The following is a 20,828-nucleotide window of genomic DNA, read 5'->3' as shown; positions in this document are numbered from 1 at the left end:
TTTTTAGGGAAAAAACAATTTGTTCTTCACCATTGAAAAGATTACAATTGGTCATTTTTGTCATTTTACAATTTTGACATTTTAACTTTTATATATATAGACATGAGTTTAACTTTATTTTTGCAAACAATAAATATATATCATGTGAACTTAAATAGTATCTTGTTTTGGTTGATGAGTGCAGAAAAAAGACTTTCATTATAGTTTTATGATAAGGAGTATCATATAGGATCAAAATTTCTTAGAGATGTTCCACAAAAGTTACTTTGAGTTTTATTATATTTTTCATCATTATAATCTCTCAATTATATAGTTTCAATGAAACTTTAAATTAGTATTAGTTGTTATTAGTATATTATTCAAATCGTCAAAGAAGAAACAAAAGAAAAATCACTGTAAAAGGTTTGGAGTTTTTTTTTACTTTATGCAATTTCTTGGATAAAGTTTGTAATTATGATTGTTGAAAATGTTTTTTTTAGAGTTCAACACAAGAACACAAATTAATGTTTACTTGTGTTTATAGTTTGTGATTTTATTTTTGTCATTATTGTTATGTCTTTAGTCATTTGTCTCTTTTTCTAAAAAGAAAAAAAATGAAAGAAAGCAAAAGGATTGGTGATTTGAGGGAAAAAAAGTCATGGTGTGACTAATTTCACCAAAAATCCTTACAAGAACACTCACCATCTTTGAAATGATGAAACCTGTTCCTATCTCTGACAATAATCTCCCTCTCAAAAATTTTGGATATCATCTTTGATACATCATGGCAATCCCAACAAATTCTGAGATTCTTCACAATTCTAATGGGCAACCCCTCCTTCAAACTAAACAATCCAAATGCAATGGCCATCTTCTCACTGTGTTTACACAACGCATCTTCTTTTTCTTCTTCCTCTATATCAAATAGCACAGAGTTAGTACTTGCTACATAACCTGCTAACTTCAACCGTTTAGAGATCTCTCCCCACATTGTTTCAATCACATCGTAACTCGGGTGAGACTTGTCACCAGAAAAGAATTCATGAACTTCTCCGTTGACCTCCATAACACTGCAACCAGGGAGTTTGCTTATGCCTTCAGCTTTCATTGATTGGCGTACATTACTTACTCTATCCCAGTTTCCCGTGTCAGCGTATATGTTCGATAACGAGACATAGGCACCGTGATTCTTGCCTTCAACCTCAATCAGTTTTCTTGAGGCGAACTCGCCCAACTCCATATTCTTGTACATTCTACAGGCATTAAGCAAAGCTCCCCAAGCACCTGCATGTGGCTTAAGAGGCATGGTGTTGATGAAGTTTAGAGCCTCTTCTAATCGTCCCGCTCGACCATATAAATCCACCATACAACCATAGTGCTCAAGCCGTGGTTCAATACCATGATCTCTCTTCATTGAGTCGAAATGTGAACGACCTTCATCAACGAATCCGACCACACTACAACCTTTTAGAACAGAAATGAATGTGATTTCATTAGGGGCAATTCCTTCATGTTTCATAAATGAAAACAGTTCAAGGCACTTCTGGCCATAACCATTCATGGCAAGCCCACCTATGGCAGTACTCCAAGTATATACATTCTTTTCATTCATTTCCCAAAAAACCTTCAATGCCCTATCAACATTTCCACATTTGAAATACATATCAACAAGTGCAGTACCCAAATTGACAGTCATCTGAATCTTGTTTTTTTCTATATAAGCATGGGCCCATTTCCCTTGGTCTAGTGCACCCAAGTGAGTGCAAGCTGTTACAACAGAAATCATAGACACCTCATTAACCTTGACACCATCCATTTGCATAAGCTTAAAAAGATTCAAAGCTTCCCTTGATTGTCCCCTTTGAGCATAACCAGCAATCATAGCATTCCATGACACAAAATCCCTCTGAGGCATTGAGTCAAACAGGTTCCGTGCAAAACCAATATCACCACATTTTGCACATGCACTGACCATGGTCGTTTGACAGACTAAATCTGGTTTCTGAACTGACTCAAACACGCGATGACATGAACTCAAACAACTCATTTCAGCATACATAAAGATTAACCCACTTTCAACATGTGGGTCATATTCAAAACCATGTTTGATGAGTGCACCATGAACAGCTGGTCCTGCTTCACAGGCAGATTGCGCACAAGTCCGAACCAGAAAATTGAAAGTGTAATTGTCTGGTGACATAACATCATTGGATTGGAGAATTTTGTTGTAAAACTGGAAGCTTTTATGTGGGGTCAAGCTTTTGGAATAGGCTCTGATCATGGAGTTTAAGGCAAATAAGGTTGGTTTGGCACATTGGTCTAAAATTTGATTAGAATACAATAAATTGGTAGGGTTTCTTACGGCAATGGACGCAACAAATTGGCCTAAAAGTTCGCGATTATTTAAAAGGCCATTAATGACCAGTTGGGTGTGGATTTGTTTGAGCTCTTTCAGCGTGATGAAGGAATCAATCAAAGCAATTGTTGGGTGCTTTGCGATATTTCTTAAGGTGCTCATAAGTACTAATCATGTAGAAACAGAAGTCCAAATTCAGCAATCAGAGTCATCTAGTATATCTTTTTTAACTGTGCGAACTTTTATATAACAAAAACCAACCTATGAATGTATGAATAAATGAAAAACCTTCAAAATCTTCATCTTGATTAGTCCATACATTTCAAATCAAATAGCTCTGTCATTCAAAACTTTAAAATACAAAAGATGAACATTCTTATCCAAAATCCACCATATACCTTAATAAAACACTCCAAATTAGTCCAGAACTTCCACCACCAACCTTTCACAAACCAGACATTACCCTGACATACTTTACTCGAGTCCAAACTAGACCAAAGTGTTTTCACACTTGTTGAACATGAATCAAACACTTAGAAATCTACCCAAACCCAACAACAAACAAATTCCAAGAGTTCGTGATAATATCCCAACACTTGAAACCAATTCGTTATAAGAATTAACAAAATAAACCTTACCCAATCTTATCGAAAAAGCTTCAATCCTTACCGGTTGGTATCTGAAATCGTCGGAACTTACAAAATTAGTCCTCAAACGCTATGGGTAACCCAATTTGAAGCCAACCAAAGCGTGGGTCAATGCCGGAACTCGTCGAAACCTTATCCCAAAATCAAAATCGCTGCTGCCAAACTCCACGTTGCCGAAAACGTGACACTGAACTTATTGTTTATGTTGGACCCTAAAGCGGAGAAGAAATGGTACCTCAAAACCCCAACCAAAGTCGTCGGAATCGTGCTCACAAAGCAAGTCAGATTAATGGGTGAATGTGTCGCTCGTGAATCAAGGAAACGCACAAGATCACGTCAAACTGATGGGTAGGACTGGTCGTCGAGATTGTCAGCTGCAGATCGTATGAAAAGTCGCCGGCGAAGAGATTGGCGGAGGAGAGTTGTCGATGGGCTAAAGAGAAAGAGAAAAAAGGTGATGGGGTTTAGGGTTTAATTGAAAACTAACTCGAGTGTTAGAGTCCGCGGTTTGGCGCCACTAGATTGTACATGACTATTTCTATTTTGGGCTTAGAACGACAGTAGGTTGGGCCCCTTCAAAAAAGTTAGATAGTGGGCTTTAAGAAGTCTACATGTAAATCTCGGACTTAGGAGTTTAGGCCCAATTATATGAGAATGTTCGAGATTTGATATTGGCTATTAAAATTTTCAAGCGTGTTATGATCACTTATATGTCTCCCGATATGAAAATTCTAATAGAATATAATCTCTTTCTTTGAAATTCTTTTTATGTATTTCTACTTTACAATTTAATCACCATCTTTAGGTTTGAATTTGTTTCTTCTTATTATTGGTGTGCGTACTTAGTTCTCTTCAGTTAGGGTTGCTACTTCGAATAAGCCTTTATGCCAAAAAACATAATTGTGATTACGAAACTCGTATTATTGTTGATATTTGTAAGTATGGTTCTAGAGCTTGGTATTGCTCTAGAGGGAGTCTTACCCTTGGGTGAGTCTAAGTTACATTGATAGGGAGTATCACACCTAGGGGAGCCCAAGTGATCATATACTAAGTTCATTCTTGTGTTATTGTGATTGTTGTTTTTTTACATATAAATACAAAGTTGTAATCACTTAACTTTATATCAGTGAATATATCTTTCATGACACACTACCTCAAACATATGTGGTATTGTACCAAAACGAATTACCAAACTTTATGTTTTGTTTTTTAACCTAATGAGTTTATTCTTTGAATTGTTGTGACATTCCATCTAATAAGTTATATTATATTTTAGGTAACCCCTCTTTCAAATATGATCTATATGAACATTTATAAAATAAATTAAATATTTAAGAAAACAAAATATTTAAATTAATTAATAACCATTTGAGGCATCTCAAAAAATTGAATATGCTATTTATATTATAACTTGTGTTGATGATTCATTGATTTTTTTTACTATATAATTGAAACATCAAATCACTTTATAAATTTATAGTGAACCCATAAAAATGTTGATAAAAATGTCAAACATGTCGATGAAATTTTAATTAATATCATAAATATGATCCTCACTGTTGGATGTATAAATGATTACTTCAACGTTTAATTTATTTTAATTTAATTTAATAGTAGGTTTTACAAAATATTTACCCCTATAGCAAATTCTATTACTAAAATTTTGTTATAGATTATAAATATTTTAATTTATTTTGTTATTTTAAAAAATGTTTGATTAAATTTTTTAATTGAATGGCAGGTATAGTGACAAATTTTCCACATTGATATTTTACATTATCTAAAAAATAAAAATCTTGTAATAGATTCCAACTTTTTGGTCAACCAAAATAAACGCATGTAATATCAAATTGAATTTGATCAACAAATCAAAGGGGTCAAGCCTCAATTTAATTTTTTTTTAAGAAAAAACTTAGGCTTTACAATACATATAACAAAACTCATTAAAAGAAAATTGCACCTATTTGTTTAATTAAAAATCATGACATAAAAAAGAAATTATAACTATTTAAAAATTTGAATTTCTATCTTTACTATGTTAAAAATAAAGAGAAGTTGTGGAAGATTACATAACTATATCCTACTTTCTTTCGAGTTCTTAATTTTAAAAAATGGTCGACATGATATACAACAAATTGAGGATGAAGTATATATCGAAACTTTTTTAGGAATGGCTGTAAGCATCGTGGGTGATACTTTCAAATTTGAACACATGCAAAGTCAAAATTAGCCAACTTGCATTTTACACACACCCACTCTTTAGGGTCTTTTTCTTTCCAGCTTTTATTCAATCATCTTCTCTGTCTATATATATATTAATATAACAACTTTATTTTTCTTTTTCATAAAGAAATTATGGATCTCTAGCTACTTGTTTTCTATTTTATTTAAAAATTCTATAATCGAAAACGATAGACGTCACAGTATTTATAAGACACGTAAGATACTTCTTTTATCTTTTTATTGACTTTGAATTGAAATTTCAAATCTAATTTAGTTTGGTATTAGAAACAAAAGACGAAATGGATGTTCAGTAGTCTAAAAAAGAGTCGAATCTAACACAGATAATGACATATAATTAAATGTTGAAAAGTATATAAATATGTATTTGAAATATTCCAAATACCAAACTAATAAAGGAATCAAACAACACTCTTTTAGGCCACAAACTCCAATTTATTCCTAGGAAGTTTCTTTCTAGCTACCTATATGAATATAATCCAATTTATATATGTCCTACACCCTGTATATAGTACTTTCCTTTTGTTTGCTTTTTGTCAATTATATACGAATAATAAGTTGAATTTCATACCTATCAAATTCACAACTATGTGAAATTAATTAATCTATATTATTTCTCGTCAATAAAACTTTTAGACCTATTAGTGATTCGTACATACTATAAATATTGAAATGACAATTGTTTTAATTTAGGAAATTGTATATTTTTTTAAAATGTAGTATCAATAATATTTTAATATATTTATAATTAAATTGGCTCGTTTTTTGTTATGCTACATAAATAAAAGAGTATTTAATTCATGATTTTCCTTTTAAAAAGTATTAGAAGATTTGTTCTACTTTTAGAAGTGCTATATACTTTTTTATTATTATTATTTTTGTTGTTGTTTTCTTATTTATTTTTAAAAAAGGAAGCGACAAAATGGACAAATTCCAAAAACCATAAATAAAAAGAGCCAAAATCATCATCAAGCATTTGCCTCTCTCTTCTCCAACGTCCGTGAAATTGGAAGATGACACTCATATTACCAATTGTATATATATTATTATTGGGCTTCCATGTTTCATGTGATGTTCTTGTTCTCTTCTCTCCAAATGCTTCAGTCATAAACTCTTCTTGTACTTATATCAACTTGTTTTTTTCAATCCATGATTAAATTACACATCATTCAATTTGATAGACTAATGTCTATAATTTGATACGTCCGATCTCACAATTCCTCTTATTTCAAATTAATTGATATGATATTTTCACAGTGACCTACAAACTCTTAGTTCAAACGGGTTTAGATCAAGATCAATAAAATCGCTCCACAATGAAGGTTTAATCTCTCACTCTACATTTATGGTATAAAATATATATATATATATATATATTAGTTCACTTAGTAAGACCCAATTAAATTTAATTAGTTAGTCTAAGACACCATACTAGCTAATCTCATTCATTAAAAAGAGTTTTGTATATTCAACTTTAACAACACTAATATAACTTCTAATAAGAAAGAATTAAAAGATCAAATATAGTATAATTATACTAAACGTATGGTAAATGAACATAAACTTAACCTCAACATCCACACAACATAAATTCATTAAACAAAAAATGATTGCAGAATGAAAACAACTTGGAGTAAATAAAAAAGGATAATAAAAGGCAAATTAGAACCATCTTTAATCCTCCATTTTCACTTTAACATTTATGATGATAAAGGAAATTTCAAAACAATTAATTGGTAGATATTATAATACACACCTTTTGTTTTCCCAAAACCAAGTAATTAACTAACGTACACGACTCTAAATCGTTTCAAAAAAACCCACATGACAATGGCTTGGAGACAACCATGCTTTAGCCTCCATATCCCATTACCCAATTATTTAACATACGTAAACAATAAACTCTCGTATATGTAACAACAAAATTTATTGTCATTAATAAAAACTATATTCATCTAAACCAAATAAATTATTTAGCAGTTACTCTAAGTTTTTAATCAAACCTACAAAATGTTAATTGAACAAGTAAATTAATGTCTCTTTTATAATTATTAGCAATTGTTTTAATCGCTTCTCATTATTCCATCGTTGAATAAACGAATAATTGATGAATAACTAAAGTCTTGTTTGTTAACTATTTATCATGTATGACTAATACTAATATTAGAGTTATTATTGCGTCCTATTTTCAAAAAGTTTATTTTTGACACATGCATGTTCAGATATTAGATAGTTCAATATCTTAGAGTTTACAACGCTCTGGCTTTGTAATTTCTTGAATTCTCTAATACTTACATGATTTCTCTTTTCTTTTTCAAAACCTTACAAACTTTCAAATCTTAACAGATGAATACTCAGTTGAAAAACAAAATTACACTTGGTTCTCTAAAAGATCAAAAACTGAAAAAAAAAATGGTTAACAAACACAGTAAACTTTTAATCTTTTAATACAACTTTACCTCAAAACAATGTTTGCATTATTTATTATTATTATTATTATTCATTTTGTCTTTAGTGATATATGAAGTTGACATAACATCGAATTTTATTTAAGAAATATATATATTTAAAAACGTGTTATGATTTTGTCAGGTTGTTTTGATATATAACCAAACAAATCAAAATATTATATGATTATCCTTCCTTCTCCATCTCTCCGCCACCGCCGGGGACTGCCATTCTTTCACCTTCACCCTTTAAACACTTGAGAAGAAAATAAAAAAATGGTGAAGTCTAAGAAACTGATATTTTCTTTCTGGTTTTCACAAAAGTAACATCAAAAGGAAGGAATTGACATTTACATGGAATAGAATCTCTGACATCTACCATTTTCGAAGCTTTTTCACAAATATTAATGGGGCGGTGGTGTGGGAAAGCGAACCACCCATAGACACGTGGATTGTTTAAGGCTGGTAAGACCCGATATTAAAAATATATTGCCACGTGGACTTTTCCATGCCTTTCATTTATCCTACCTTGCTCTTCCACCTAGGTTGATGAATAGTATGGATGTATCAAAAAGATAAATATGTCGGTTTAGTATGTAAGAGTTAACTTAATTTCAATTTAAAAAATTTGAGTAAGGTTTTATTTTCATCTTCTCTAGTAAGTTATATAACTTTTTGCATTGTTTTTCATGGTGCAAAATAAACAAAATTATCATTCAAAATACAAACCGACGTATAAAGTTTACTTTTAGATTTTAGGTTTATATATATATCTTATAAATTGGGTCGGGTCAACCAGACCCCTTACTTGCACAATCCGATAACCGGTTGTTTCAACTTGTTTTTTTATCTAATTTTCTAATCCAACTTAATCTTTATGTTTTCGTTGGATAAATCGGGTGAGTCCGACTACAATTTTTTTGAACACCACTCACTCAAAGTTTATCTAACAACTTGATATTTATAATATATATATATAAAAGAGTTACTTCTTTCTATAATGTGACTAAGATAAATGGCGCAAAAAGTTATCATAATTGGTTCATTTTTTAGACTATATATTTATATTCTTTCCAAAAGTTACTATTGAAACAAATAATAAACTCATTTAGTATGAAAACTTGATCAATATAATACTACAAATTATCTTTTTATGATTGTTGTTGGGTGCAGGTATGTTTCTTTTTACAAAAAGAAAATCCCAATCATTTAAAACAATATTTTCCCTTTTGAAATTGACATAGGTGAAATTGGATTTAGGACCTTTTTGGGTTTAGAGTCACATCACATCCTCATTATACAGTACTTTTTTTTATTCATAACTAAAACCCCCCTTATTAATATTAATAATTAACAATTAATAATCAATAATCTGAATGGCTTATAGCTTAGCTTTAATTAGTACAATCAATTTAAGCTAAACAAAAGCAAAATTAACTATTATAATTTGCATATACACATACATTTATAAAACAAATCTAAATTTATAATCAATCAAACTAACACCATACAATAAACTAAAATATTTATTTAGATTATATCAATTTATTATGTTATATTTGAAAATACTTCTAATCACCTAAATTATCGTAATTTAACCATTTATATTATTATTATTTTGAAAACTCATGGATAAAATTAGATAAGCAATTAAATCATGATTACATCATTATAAATTAATAAATATACTTTTGGCAGTGTTACACTTTATTCTAGTTTTGTTGTTAACGTATGTTAAACAATTGGGAATGGGATGTGAGGGAGGGAGGGCTAAAGCATGGTTGTCTTTAGGCTATAGTTATGGTGGTGTTTATACTTGGTTTAAAAGGTTTTGTACGTTACCCTTTTTCTTTTTCAATTTGTCTCAATAAGTAATACATAGAATAACAAGAAATTAACGACTAGTGAGTTATCAAATCACTAAACACAGCAACATCCATAACGAAGGATGGGCCTTCAAGTCAAGATGCTAAATTTGTGGTTTTCCATGAATTATACACTATATTCTCATCAGCAATAGAATTATAGCATCATGGATTCGAAGAAAAACTTAAAACAATGTCTCATCGATGAAAAAGTTCAAATTTCATTACTAAAAAGCTTGTATTTTGTTGATAATTTTTTGCTTATTGAGAGAGTACAATAAGAACTAATATTGTTTCCTTCTTTGTCTATGAACATGACACTAATTTGTAGATTATTATGGCGAACTCTACCTTTAAATTCTATTTTCTACACCATTCTTATGAAGTTATCTAAAATTTAGAACTATTAATTGCATGTTTACACACTAATTTTGAATAAAAAAAAAAGTAAGATTTTTAAAATTTTCAAAACCAAGCTTTAAGTGAAGCACTTTTTTATCTTCAAATAATTCTTCATGACCTTTCCTTCTTTGAAAAATATTCTACCACAATTTTAATATGTATCATAATGGGATTATAAACAATCCTTCTGGTGGAATCATTGTTGTTAATGGAAATGTGGAAGAGATACCATCACTTAACCACATTAGGTAAGTGTGCGATTAATAAATTAATTGAACTTTGGCTTAACTTTTTTTTGACAAAATTAGAGAATGGATTTGAGATTATCTTTAGGTAGTGCCTCATGGCTATGGTGCAAAATTTTACTGAATTAGGTAAAAAAATTCCAATTAATGGTTGAAGTGACATTTGATGAACGAATTAAAAAAAAAACATTAATGGAGATATCTTTTTAATGGTCTTTTATTTTATTTCTTAAACAAATCCCAGATGATATGTTTATTATTTGTTTCTCTTTAATGAGCAATTTGGCCCATTAAATTTCCATTCTAATATCCTTGTCAATTTACTAATTTATTATTGGCATCTCTAAATGGGCACAATTCACCAACTAATGCATTGATCTATATTTAAACAATTTATAAAACTAGACCCAACACCCCACCTATACTTACTTATTGAGACATATACTACCGATTGAAATAATGTTGGAGGTATTAGAAAAAGCTTTTTCTTACTACTTTTCATATAATATATATACATGTATATAAAATTGAAATAATACAAAAAAAAATACGAAGATCAATAAAGTTTTTAGCCACTAAATTATGGTTCATAAGTATTAAGAGAAAGCAATAAAATCGATCATTAAAAAAAAAACCCAAAATCTTTCATTTGTGAGATATTTACTCTTCATACATTTGGTCAAAACCAAAACCTGAGGTAATTTTGGATCTGTTGCCTCAAATAAATAAGTAAATTAAGCCACATATTCACTGTATAGGAATTAAGTACTTGAGTTTTGAAGATAGGAGAGTAAATGCATTCATGAGGTCTAATAAGTGTCAAAATTATTATGTATATGAATAAAGTAATACTTACATATAATAGTAATTATAGTTAGAAACTAAAAATTAGAAATTCTATAGTGACATTTTTTTATTATTTTGATTCTAGAATTTTATCCTAGATTCTATTATAATCTTTAGAATAGATTCAAATAATATTCCCTAGCTAGGGATAGAAATGTACATCGAAAATAATTTTAAAAAAGTGATGAGTTCAAAGTGTAATAAAAGAATCAGACGATTCTGATTTCAAGTAATCACAATTGTAAACCCTTTAACTCGTGTGTGTGAATACTTTTTTTTTAAAAAAAAGGACTTGAGTGGATGGTATATATAAAAGCTACCATTTTCTACTAATTTAACACATAATTGTATTAGAATTTATAGACAATAATGACTTTTTCTTTAAAAAAAAAAAGAAAAAACAAGAGAATTTTAATTATGAAAAAGCTATTGAAGTGATGGAAGTAGCTAGAAATATAATATCGTAATTAAATATGTCAGATATATTATTTTAAATTGAGTTTTTGTATTGTACGAAAATGGAACCTCATGAATCATGATTGGACACTTTGCTCTTATTGCTCTCCCATGCAAATTGGTCTCTCCTCTACGTCTGATGACATAAGACCATGGAGATCAAAATTCACAAAGAAGAAAACACAAATACAGAAATACAGAAAGAAGAAACTTATAGACAAAGAAAAAGGAAAAAGGAAAATGATGATGATGTAAAGAAGAAAACAAAATTTAAAACTATTTTAAGCTAGGTTTTGAGCTTTGGTGCTTTATAAAATTATGTGAAAATTGTTTTAATGTTTTGTTTTAGGAGAATTATTATTATTATTATTATTTTCATTGAAATTATATTTATCATTAAATAAATAAATAATAAAGACTTCAATTTGAACCACTCACTTGTCGACGGCTAAAGATTGAATACCCACTCAAACGGAAGCAAACAAAAAACAAATAAAAATATGTATATTTATTGTTTTTTGTTTCTTTTTTCTCTTTCAAAATTGTTCATATACAATAATAATAACAATATTTATCAATAATATTTTATAAAAAAAATCATTACTTTAACATTAGTACAATTTTCTTCTCCAAATAAATATGTACTTAAATTACATCAAGTCTAACCCTAAGCTTATCCCATTCCCTTTTTGGGCCGTTTGACAATCAATTAGAGTTGAAAAATAAGTTAAGATTTAATTCATATGAATTAAATAAAAGTTTTATACCATTCATGGAGTCTTTTGATTATTGATGAATCCAAATTTAATTGCATACATCTCTCTAAACAATTATCCAACAATACACATACACACATTTAGTTGGCTATTTAAATTTTAAAATGAATTCCTAATTTTTAAATATGCATTATACGTTACTTAGTTGGTCAAATTTGATGAGCAACAAATCCAAAAATATATCATAATTATATTGATAATATTATTTTGTGTATAAAAAAAAGCATTTAATTTTGATTTTTCGGTTTGAAAGAAAGGAATCCGGGATTTGATAGAGCGTTTGCATGTGATAAGAAGAAGAGGAGATGATAGGCTTCTTCTTCCATACGCCGTTGCCTTCTCCTCTCTCAAACGTATACCACAATCTCTCTCTCATTTTCTTTCTATTATCCACCCATTTCTAATTAGAAAAGAATGATGTTCAAGGTCGGTTATAAAAATATAATTCAAAATTTAGAAGATATATATGCATTATCTTTTTTGTTTTTAGATTTTAGTATAAATTTCTTTTGTTTTCTACGTTTAAAAATGTTACGTTTTGAGTTTGGTTTTAATGTTCTAGTTCATACGGTTTTTTTAATTGTTCATATTCCTTTCTAGAATAAGAGTTAATAGTATTTTACCTTCTTACCCTTATTCAACATCTTCTACCTAGCTATAAATTGTTCCTACATTATTAATTATACCACATGTACTATTATGGGACATTGCATTATTCATGGTTTCATCTATGTCCAATTTCTCTTAATCACATCAATTATATATATATAACAATACAAAGTTTAAAATATTTTAATGTCAACAAAAGTGTAGCTCATGACATCAACATACATACGGTGTATGTTGAGGATTAGAATATTAATTTGTTTTTGTTTGGTATGTATGTGATGAGAAAGATGCATATTGCATTTTGAGTTGTGTTTTAAAGTGATTACTTTTTCTATAAATACAAACACACCCAATAATGACAAAGAGGCAGAAACGAGAGAGAGAGGGGTAGAGATAATGGAGAGTGAGAGTGAAAGAAAAGCTTCGAGCAATTCTCGTAGTCCTAACAACTCCAAAGATGCTAATAATAATCCCAAGCTTTCAATAATATCCAACAAATCTAAAAGAGAGCCTGGAGGATGGAAGAGCATGCCTTACATTCTTGGTAATTTAATTTCTGATATTCTTCTTCTCTTTCTAAATTCTTGTTTGTTTTTGAGAGGTTATGTTATGTATATCTAATACTATTATTGTTGGGGATGCAGGAAATGAAACATTTGAAAGACTAGCTGCAATGGGATTACTAGCAAATTTCATGGTGTATCTAAAAAAAATGTATCATATGGATCAAGTTTCGGCGACCAGCTTAATGGGGTTATGGACGGGAGTCACCAGTTTCTTGCCTCTTCTCGGCGCATTTCTCTCCGACGCTTATATTGGCCGCTACTGGACTATCGCTATTGCTTCCATTTTTTCCTTTCTGGTACCTGAACTAAATCACTCCCCCCCTTTTTTAATGGCTCTTCTTCTTCGTATACTAACACAGCAAATTCTAGAAACGGGTTCACGTGGATTTTTAGCCGTTAAATTAAACAGATTATTGAGATTTCTCGTGTTCTTGCGTCCTTTTTCTCTCTCTACTCGTTCTCGTTCTGCAACACAAATTAAAAAGAGGGAGAGTGAAGAAGAGAACTGAAGAACAAGTCGTCCGGAGTTGCTTGTGTGAACTTGCTAGAGCAGGTTATGTGGTTTCGTCCAGAAGAAAAACACCACATAAAAAGAGAAGAATTAAGAGAAAAATGACAATGATTAGGTGCTTTTCATTACACAAGATTAAGTACACAAATAAAATTACCCTATTTTGATAATTTTATTTGTATGTGATGAAGAGATGAGGAGTAGTAGAAAGCACCTAAGCTTTTTATATAAAAGATAAATATATTTTGAGAAGTGATGCAGTATTACTCGTTAAGAAGAGACAAAAGCAAAAGCACTTAAGTCCATTGTTGGAAAAGAGTTAAAAGCAATTTGTGGCAGCTTTAAATTGGGTGTAGCAAGGGCTACACAAATAAACGACTGAATGTAGCCCAATTACACCTAATTGTCTTTTTTTCTAAAAGTGAAATGAGGACAGTTTAATATAATTGTTTTGGGTGAGGTCAAAATTCTTAAATTTTAAAAAGCAAAAAATCATTTGGGCCTGAAAATTGGGTTTTCTTTAATCAATTCTCTCTAATTTAATTCTTTTGAAATTTCTCAAAAAAAAAAATTTACTTAATTTACTGAACCAATTATGTAACCACAACACAGGGGATGGCTTCAATGACACTAACGGCATGGTTGCCGCAGCTACATCCACCGGGGTGTGGTGGATCAGTGAAATGCTTGACGCCGACGGCTTCTCAATTGGGATTCTTAATAATGAGTCTTTGTTTAGTATCAATCGGAAGCGGCGGAATACGACCGTGTAGTATTCCATTCGGGGTGGATCAATTTGATCCGACGACGGAGAAAGGGCGGAAAGGGATAGCGAGTTTTTATAATTGGTATTACGCAACATTCATGGTGGTTTTGGTGATTACATTGACAATTGTTGTGTATATTCAAGACTCAGTTAGCTGGGTTTTGGGATATGGAATTCCGACGGTGCTGATGTTTTGTTCTATAATTCTGTTCTTCATGGGAACTCATGTTTATGTGTTCATAAAGCCTGAAGGAAGCATATTTACTGGCTTAGCTCAAGTGGCTGTTGCTGCTTACAAAAAGCGTCATCTTAAACTCCCTGATGATAGGAAGGGTTTTTATGACCCCCCGTTGGACCCTGCCTCTGTTGTCCTCTCAAAGCTTCCTCTCACTAACCAATTCAGGTTCATTCCTCTCTCTCTCATTCTTTTAACTTAGTTTATTTTAAGTTAGCTATGGAGGGAGGAAGGTAAGCGTAGAAGTTATGTTAATGGTTACTAATTTAAACTTTCGAATTGAGATGTATTTATTGTAGTACTAAAGTTAAAGTAAAATACACTATGTTCTAACTTTGTAGTGTGAAAGAAATAATTTCTCTAGTCTATCGATTTCTTTTAAAAGAATAGTATATGCTAATTATTCACAATATACACTTGTAGGGAATGAAAAACAAAACAAATTGACACATTTCATAAAATAAAACAAAAACTGATGTCCCCTGGAGAGTTGATGGAATTCTTCTTGATTGACCACCTTTAAGGAAATGACATGCAACTATTCATAACTCATTTTATAACTCTATTGTTTTTATTATGAATTTTTATTTGTTTTCTCACACATCTTTTCAAAATAATTATTCATCTTTCTTATACGAGCTTTTAAAGTTGAATTTTAGAAAACCTTACTAAAATTTGAGAATATTAGAAGTAGAATTTGTATACTTTAATATTGAACTAAAAATATATTTTATGGTTAGTTTGGCGCTTCTACTATGTTCACTCTCAAATCTCTTGTAAGAATTTAGACGTTATTTGCTTTTAATTTTTGGTTTCTTTACTTTTCATTTAGTTAAACTTGTGTTTGATTTCTGTGATAATTTGCAGTTTTCTAAACAAAGCAGCAATCAAGACAGAGAATGATATAAACCCGGACGGAAGGAGAGTAAACAAATGGAATTTAAGCAGCATACAACAAGTAGAAGAATTAAAATGCTTGTTTAGAGTTTTCCCAATTTGGGTAACAGGAATCCTTAGCCTAACTCCAATTATTCAACAATCCACCTTCTCAATTTCTCAAGCTCTTAAAATGAACCGTCACATGGGGTCCAATTTCCAAATCCCTCCTGCTTCCATAATCGTCATCTCTTTCCTCACCATCACTTTCTTCATCCCTTTCTACGATCAATTCCTCGTCCCGACTCTCCGTAAATTCACTGGACACCCGAACGGCATAACCGAGCTCCAACGCATGGCCATCGGCATAGTCTTCGCAGTCCTTTCCATGGTCGTCGCTGGCCTAATCGAAATGCAGAGAAGGAATCAAGCCAACAATAACGGGTCTATAATGTCAGTTTTTTGGCTCACTCCACAATTCTTCCTAATGGGGCTCTGTGAAGCGTTTAATATAATTGGGCAAATAGAGTTTTTCAATAAGGAATTTCCAGAGCATATGAGGACTATGGGAAATGCTTTTTCGTCATGCTCTATCGCTTTATCTAGCTATATTAATACGGCTATGGTTTTGATTGTGCATCGAACCACCGGACGTGGCGGCGCTCATGGCAAGCCCGATTGGTTGATAGATGATCTCAATAAAGGGAGACTAGATTACTTTTATTATGTAGTAGCTGCAACAGCGTTTTTTAATTTTTTCTTTTTTCTTTATTGTGCTAAAAATTACCGTTACAAAGGTCATGTGTCTGACGACGAGCAAGATTTGAAACTTGTTATTAGCTCGGACAAAGTGTTGGATGTTTGAATATCATCATTTGCTTAATAATTAATTTCTTATACTTATACTCTCTATAATATAATCCTTAGTTTCACATCAAATATACACTTCATATTAGTGGCGAATCCAAAAAAGTTATAGATAAGACTTGAACCCAAATTGAAAAGAAGCTAACAAACACTATTATCACTAAGTTACCTACATATATTAAATATTAATTAGTTTTTTTTATACATATTATATAAATACGATAAATTTGAAGGGACTCTTCGACTTATACTAAATTTGTCGGTGCTTCATATATCTACTATAATAACGATTTTGATTTTAGTTTATTTTGAAAATGTATTGAATTAAAGTATGGATGGGTAATCCAACCTTTGATTTTGATTGGTATACTACATAGACTATATCAATTAAGTTACACTCAAACTAATTTGATATTTTATTTTTAGTTAATTTGATATTTTATTTTTAGTTAATTTGATATTGAATTTAGGGATAGTTGTAAATTTAGCCCTTAGATGCAAAACAACATTTTTTAAAAATTACAAATATAGCAAAATTTGTTAAATTCTATCAATGATAGAAGTCTATCACCGATAGACCATGTTGTAAATATTGGTCTATCATTGATAGATCATACATATTTATCAGTAATATAAGTGTATCAGCGATAGTTATACTATATTTATAATTTTTTAAAAATATTGTTATATCCTTAATTATTATTACTAAAATAGTCATTAATAATAATTACCCTTATACTCATTTAATTTCTTTCCATTTTTCAATGCCTTTTCACTTTTCTTTAGTATTTGAATTTCAATTCAAATATTAAAAATAGTTATTATTTTTGTAGAAACAACTTTCCTCCACTTATTTTGGATTTCGTTCCATTTTAATTTCACTAATTTCAGATATCTAACTTTAATTCACACGCTTTCAATCAAATTTAAAATTAGTATAAAGTAAAATAAGAAAGAATTAATTAATGTAGATAAAAAACACATGATATGGTAATACGTTTCGTTCAACAATAACATAATAAAATATTCAAATTTCTAGTCTTTTAGTCGAGGATAAAAACGGGGCAGATGGTGATTTTGATGGGAAATAGACAGTAGCATCCAAAAACATCATATCGTGCCCTTCCTTCTTTCACATGGAATTCAGTGTGAACACTAACAAATTCTAAAAAAGTATATGCAAAATCCATCTTTGATTTGTTATCCTTTTAATTAATTTTTACATCATAAATGTGAAACAGAAATTCGGTATTCTTTTCTTATGGTGATTGTTTTTTCATAAATAATGTAATCGGACAATATATCATTTTGTATAGACTGTAAACTTTTTTATCAAACTCTATTTTTCATTGGTATCATTTGTCAAAAAAGTGTTTAGTTTAGTAGGATTAGTATTAATGTTTGAATAATGATCATTAAGAGATTTATAATTAATCCCTTTTCATTTTTAATTTATGAAATAATATATTGTAAATAACTCGATATATTATTAATAGTTTGATAATCCTAAAGAATAATTGCATGGGTAATATATACGAAGATAAAAATGGTCTAAAGTCTAAATCAAGTCTATATAATTTAGTCAACGTTAAGATAATTTAAAACCCATAAAATGCAAAAATTATAATATAATTTGTTCTATTCTTCAAATTTTATAAACTAATTTCATAAGTTTCTAGTTTAATTTCTTATATTGTCCCGTGAATAATTTCGTTATGATAGATCATGATATTTTGCTATATTTATAAATATTTTTAAAATAATAATTTTTTAAAAGTAAATAGAAAAATATGTGTGCATTTAATTTTACAAAATCAATCATTTAACGTATGATGATATAAATTAAAGAGTTTAAGATCAAGAGTTTAGAACAAATTGAAAAAGAAAATAAACATTTTGAAGGATATATAGACTATTTTTTTTTTTCAAGAAAGAAAAAAGTGTTGAGATGTATTGAGAATGAAGTAGAATTTGCAACATTTCATCAATCATATATATTGGCCCATGGATGTATAGGATAAGGATATAAAAGCATTAGCATAATTTGCTCAAATAATATAAACATTATCATATATTTTAGACTATATTACAATGGAAAAAGAGGAGACAAAAGTTATCAAAATAATCTTGACTGAAGAAATTAATTAGGAAATCTTCTCCATAATATCTCTAGGTGGGTATGGTAGTCAGTAATGGGTCCAAACTTCATTTATTCATACCATTTTCCCATTATATAGTTGACGATTATTATTCTCTTTTATTTATTGATATTTGGTGAGGAAAAATCGCAGTTGATATTCTCTAAGTCAATAGTGTAAAGTTTTATTTTATAGTAATTTTATTTTTATATTTTGATTCGAAAATACATATCAAAGTAAGAGATTTAGGGATGAAATTTTTATTGAAAAGATTGTATTATATTCAGGACATTTAAATTTAAAACCTTTTTGTTCTCAATAATATACAGATTCAATGTGGGTAGCCTCTTAATTTTTATATTTAAATTTGTATTAAAATAATTTAATTAATTTGTAGCTTTCCAATTTCATGTTTCACGTGTTTGCAATATCAAAATTAACATAACAAATCTTTTTTTTTTTTTAACATTAGTAGTTGAAACTTTTTACTTTAGCAAGAATAATGTATATTGAAATAACGTTTAGAATTATTGAAGATTATAAAAACCATATATCTATTTGTTACCAATTTTGATTGTTTCACATTCATCATTTTTTTATTATTTATCATTTTTAAAATTTTGCTTCCAATAGAGGGAAAAAGGAGAAAAAGTGGATGCCAACTCAAATGACCATAAGAACTATGTTATCGTTTGGGGTAGGTTTCTAAATGAATTATAATAATATTTTTGACGATGACACATTACAACTTTATATTATTGTTCAATTAAGTTGGTTGTAAATCCAATTAAAATATTATCATTTTCTTCTATATAAGTAAGAAGATTCTCTATAATTAATTTTGGTGAACAATATTTTGAAAATACTTTTAAATTAAAAATAATTAAAAAGTTAAACTTCACGTTTGATAACAAGAGATTTCAACGTAAATTTAGTAGAGCTAAGGACTTTGAAGTGCCTTTTCCAATGTATCTCAAAATGTAATGAATCAATAACTCAATATATACTCGCTACTCAATTAAACACATGATAAAATTTCATATCTATCAAATAAATGGAGATATCATTTAGTGTACAATGTGTGGTTGTGTTTGTCTCAAATTTAGTTAGTATCGATTCATTCTCGGTCTCAATTTTATAGTTTTAGTGTCATTACTTTCTCAATCTCTATGTGTACACACAATTCCTTTATTTTTTTGAAAATGTGAAAAGTAAATAGGAAAATGACATAAACTATTCTTGATGATGATGATATTGTAGTTGATTAAAAAATATATGAAATTCAACTATTATGTCGTTATTTACATTATTTTCAACTTTTTTGTAAAGTTATTGGAGATGAAAACAACAAGCACTTAAAATTAGAAGGTTTCATAATTAAATTGATAAGATTTGACTTTAATTTGTTGTCATGTATGAATTTACTCGATCAAACCTATTAGTTTCACATGTTTTAAGAGTGATATATTTATTAAACTATAAAATTTGTAGCAAAGTGGAATTTTATTAATCTAAGATATTTTGAAATCTTGATGTTAATAAACAAAGATATGAAAGATTTTAATTTTACAAAACACACAAACTTTTGATTAAAAATACAGATGAAATGTTGACGTTGCTCAATAATTCTAATGATGTTTTATAACTTCTTATTTTTTATGTCCTATTTATTTTTGCAATACAATATAAGTTTTATTGATATGTAGACTTAAATGAACGCACGTGAAAATATCGTCAGATAAATATTCAATGCACTTGAGAACAATATTTGCTAAATGCATTTGTCTGAACCCGCTTGCATCATACTGTCGATGTAGTTGTGGTGAGAACTATTTTGGTGGGTATAGTATATAACAAGCATGATTGGTTAATTCACAAATAAATGTACTAAAATGTTAGTAGAGTTGACTATTTCTATCGTACATTATTGTAGTTGAAATTGTTATTATATGTCAATTGGTTATTGATTGTGTTATATGACCTATTGATATTGCTTTCAC

General features: G+C 29.4%; 2 protein-coding genes across 2 annotated transcripts; one reads left to right on the top strand and one right to left on the bottom strand.

Moving 5' to 3' along the window:
- Nucleotides 1-250: 250 nt before the first annotated feature.
- On the bottom strand, nucleotides 251-3,490 carry LOC101207219 (putative pentatricopeptide repeat-containing protein At5g40405). The gene has a single exon (XM_004135417.3). It carries the CDS (start codon nucleotides 2,495-2,497, stop codon nucleotides 653-655), a length of 1,845 nt encoding a protein of 614 aa, XP_004135465.1. The 5' UTR covers nucleotides 2,498-3,490; the 3' UTR covers nucleotides 251-652.
- Nucleotides 3,491-13,209: 9,719 nt separating this feature from the next.
- LOC101204917 (protein NRT1/ PTR FAMILY 2.13) lies at nucleotides 13,210-16,734 on the top strand. The gene is made up of 4 exons (XM_004135154.3): nucleotides 13,210-13,413; nucleotides 13,514-13,731; nucleotides 14,559-15,115; nucleotides 15,815-16,734. The coding sequence occupies exons 1-4, from the start codon at nucleotides 13,266-13,268 to the stop codon at nucleotides 16,686-16,688; spliced, it is 1,797 nt and encodes a 598-aa protein (XP_004135202.1). The 5' UTR covers nucleotides 13,210-13,265; the 3' UTR covers nucleotides 16,689-16,734.
- The last annotated feature ends 4,094 nt before the right edge of the window (nucleotides 16,735-20,828 follow it).

This window comes from Cucumis sativus, chromosome 5 (assembly GCF_000004075.3).
Source record: "Cucumis sativus cultivar 9930 chromosome 5, Cucumber_9930_V3, whole genome shotgun sequence".
Taxonomy (NCBI): Eukaryota; Viridiplantae; Streptophyta; class Magnoliopsida; order Cucurbitales; family Cucurbitaceae; genus Cucumis; species Cucumis sativus.
This window is presented reverse-complemented; position numbering and strand designations above follow the sequence as displayed.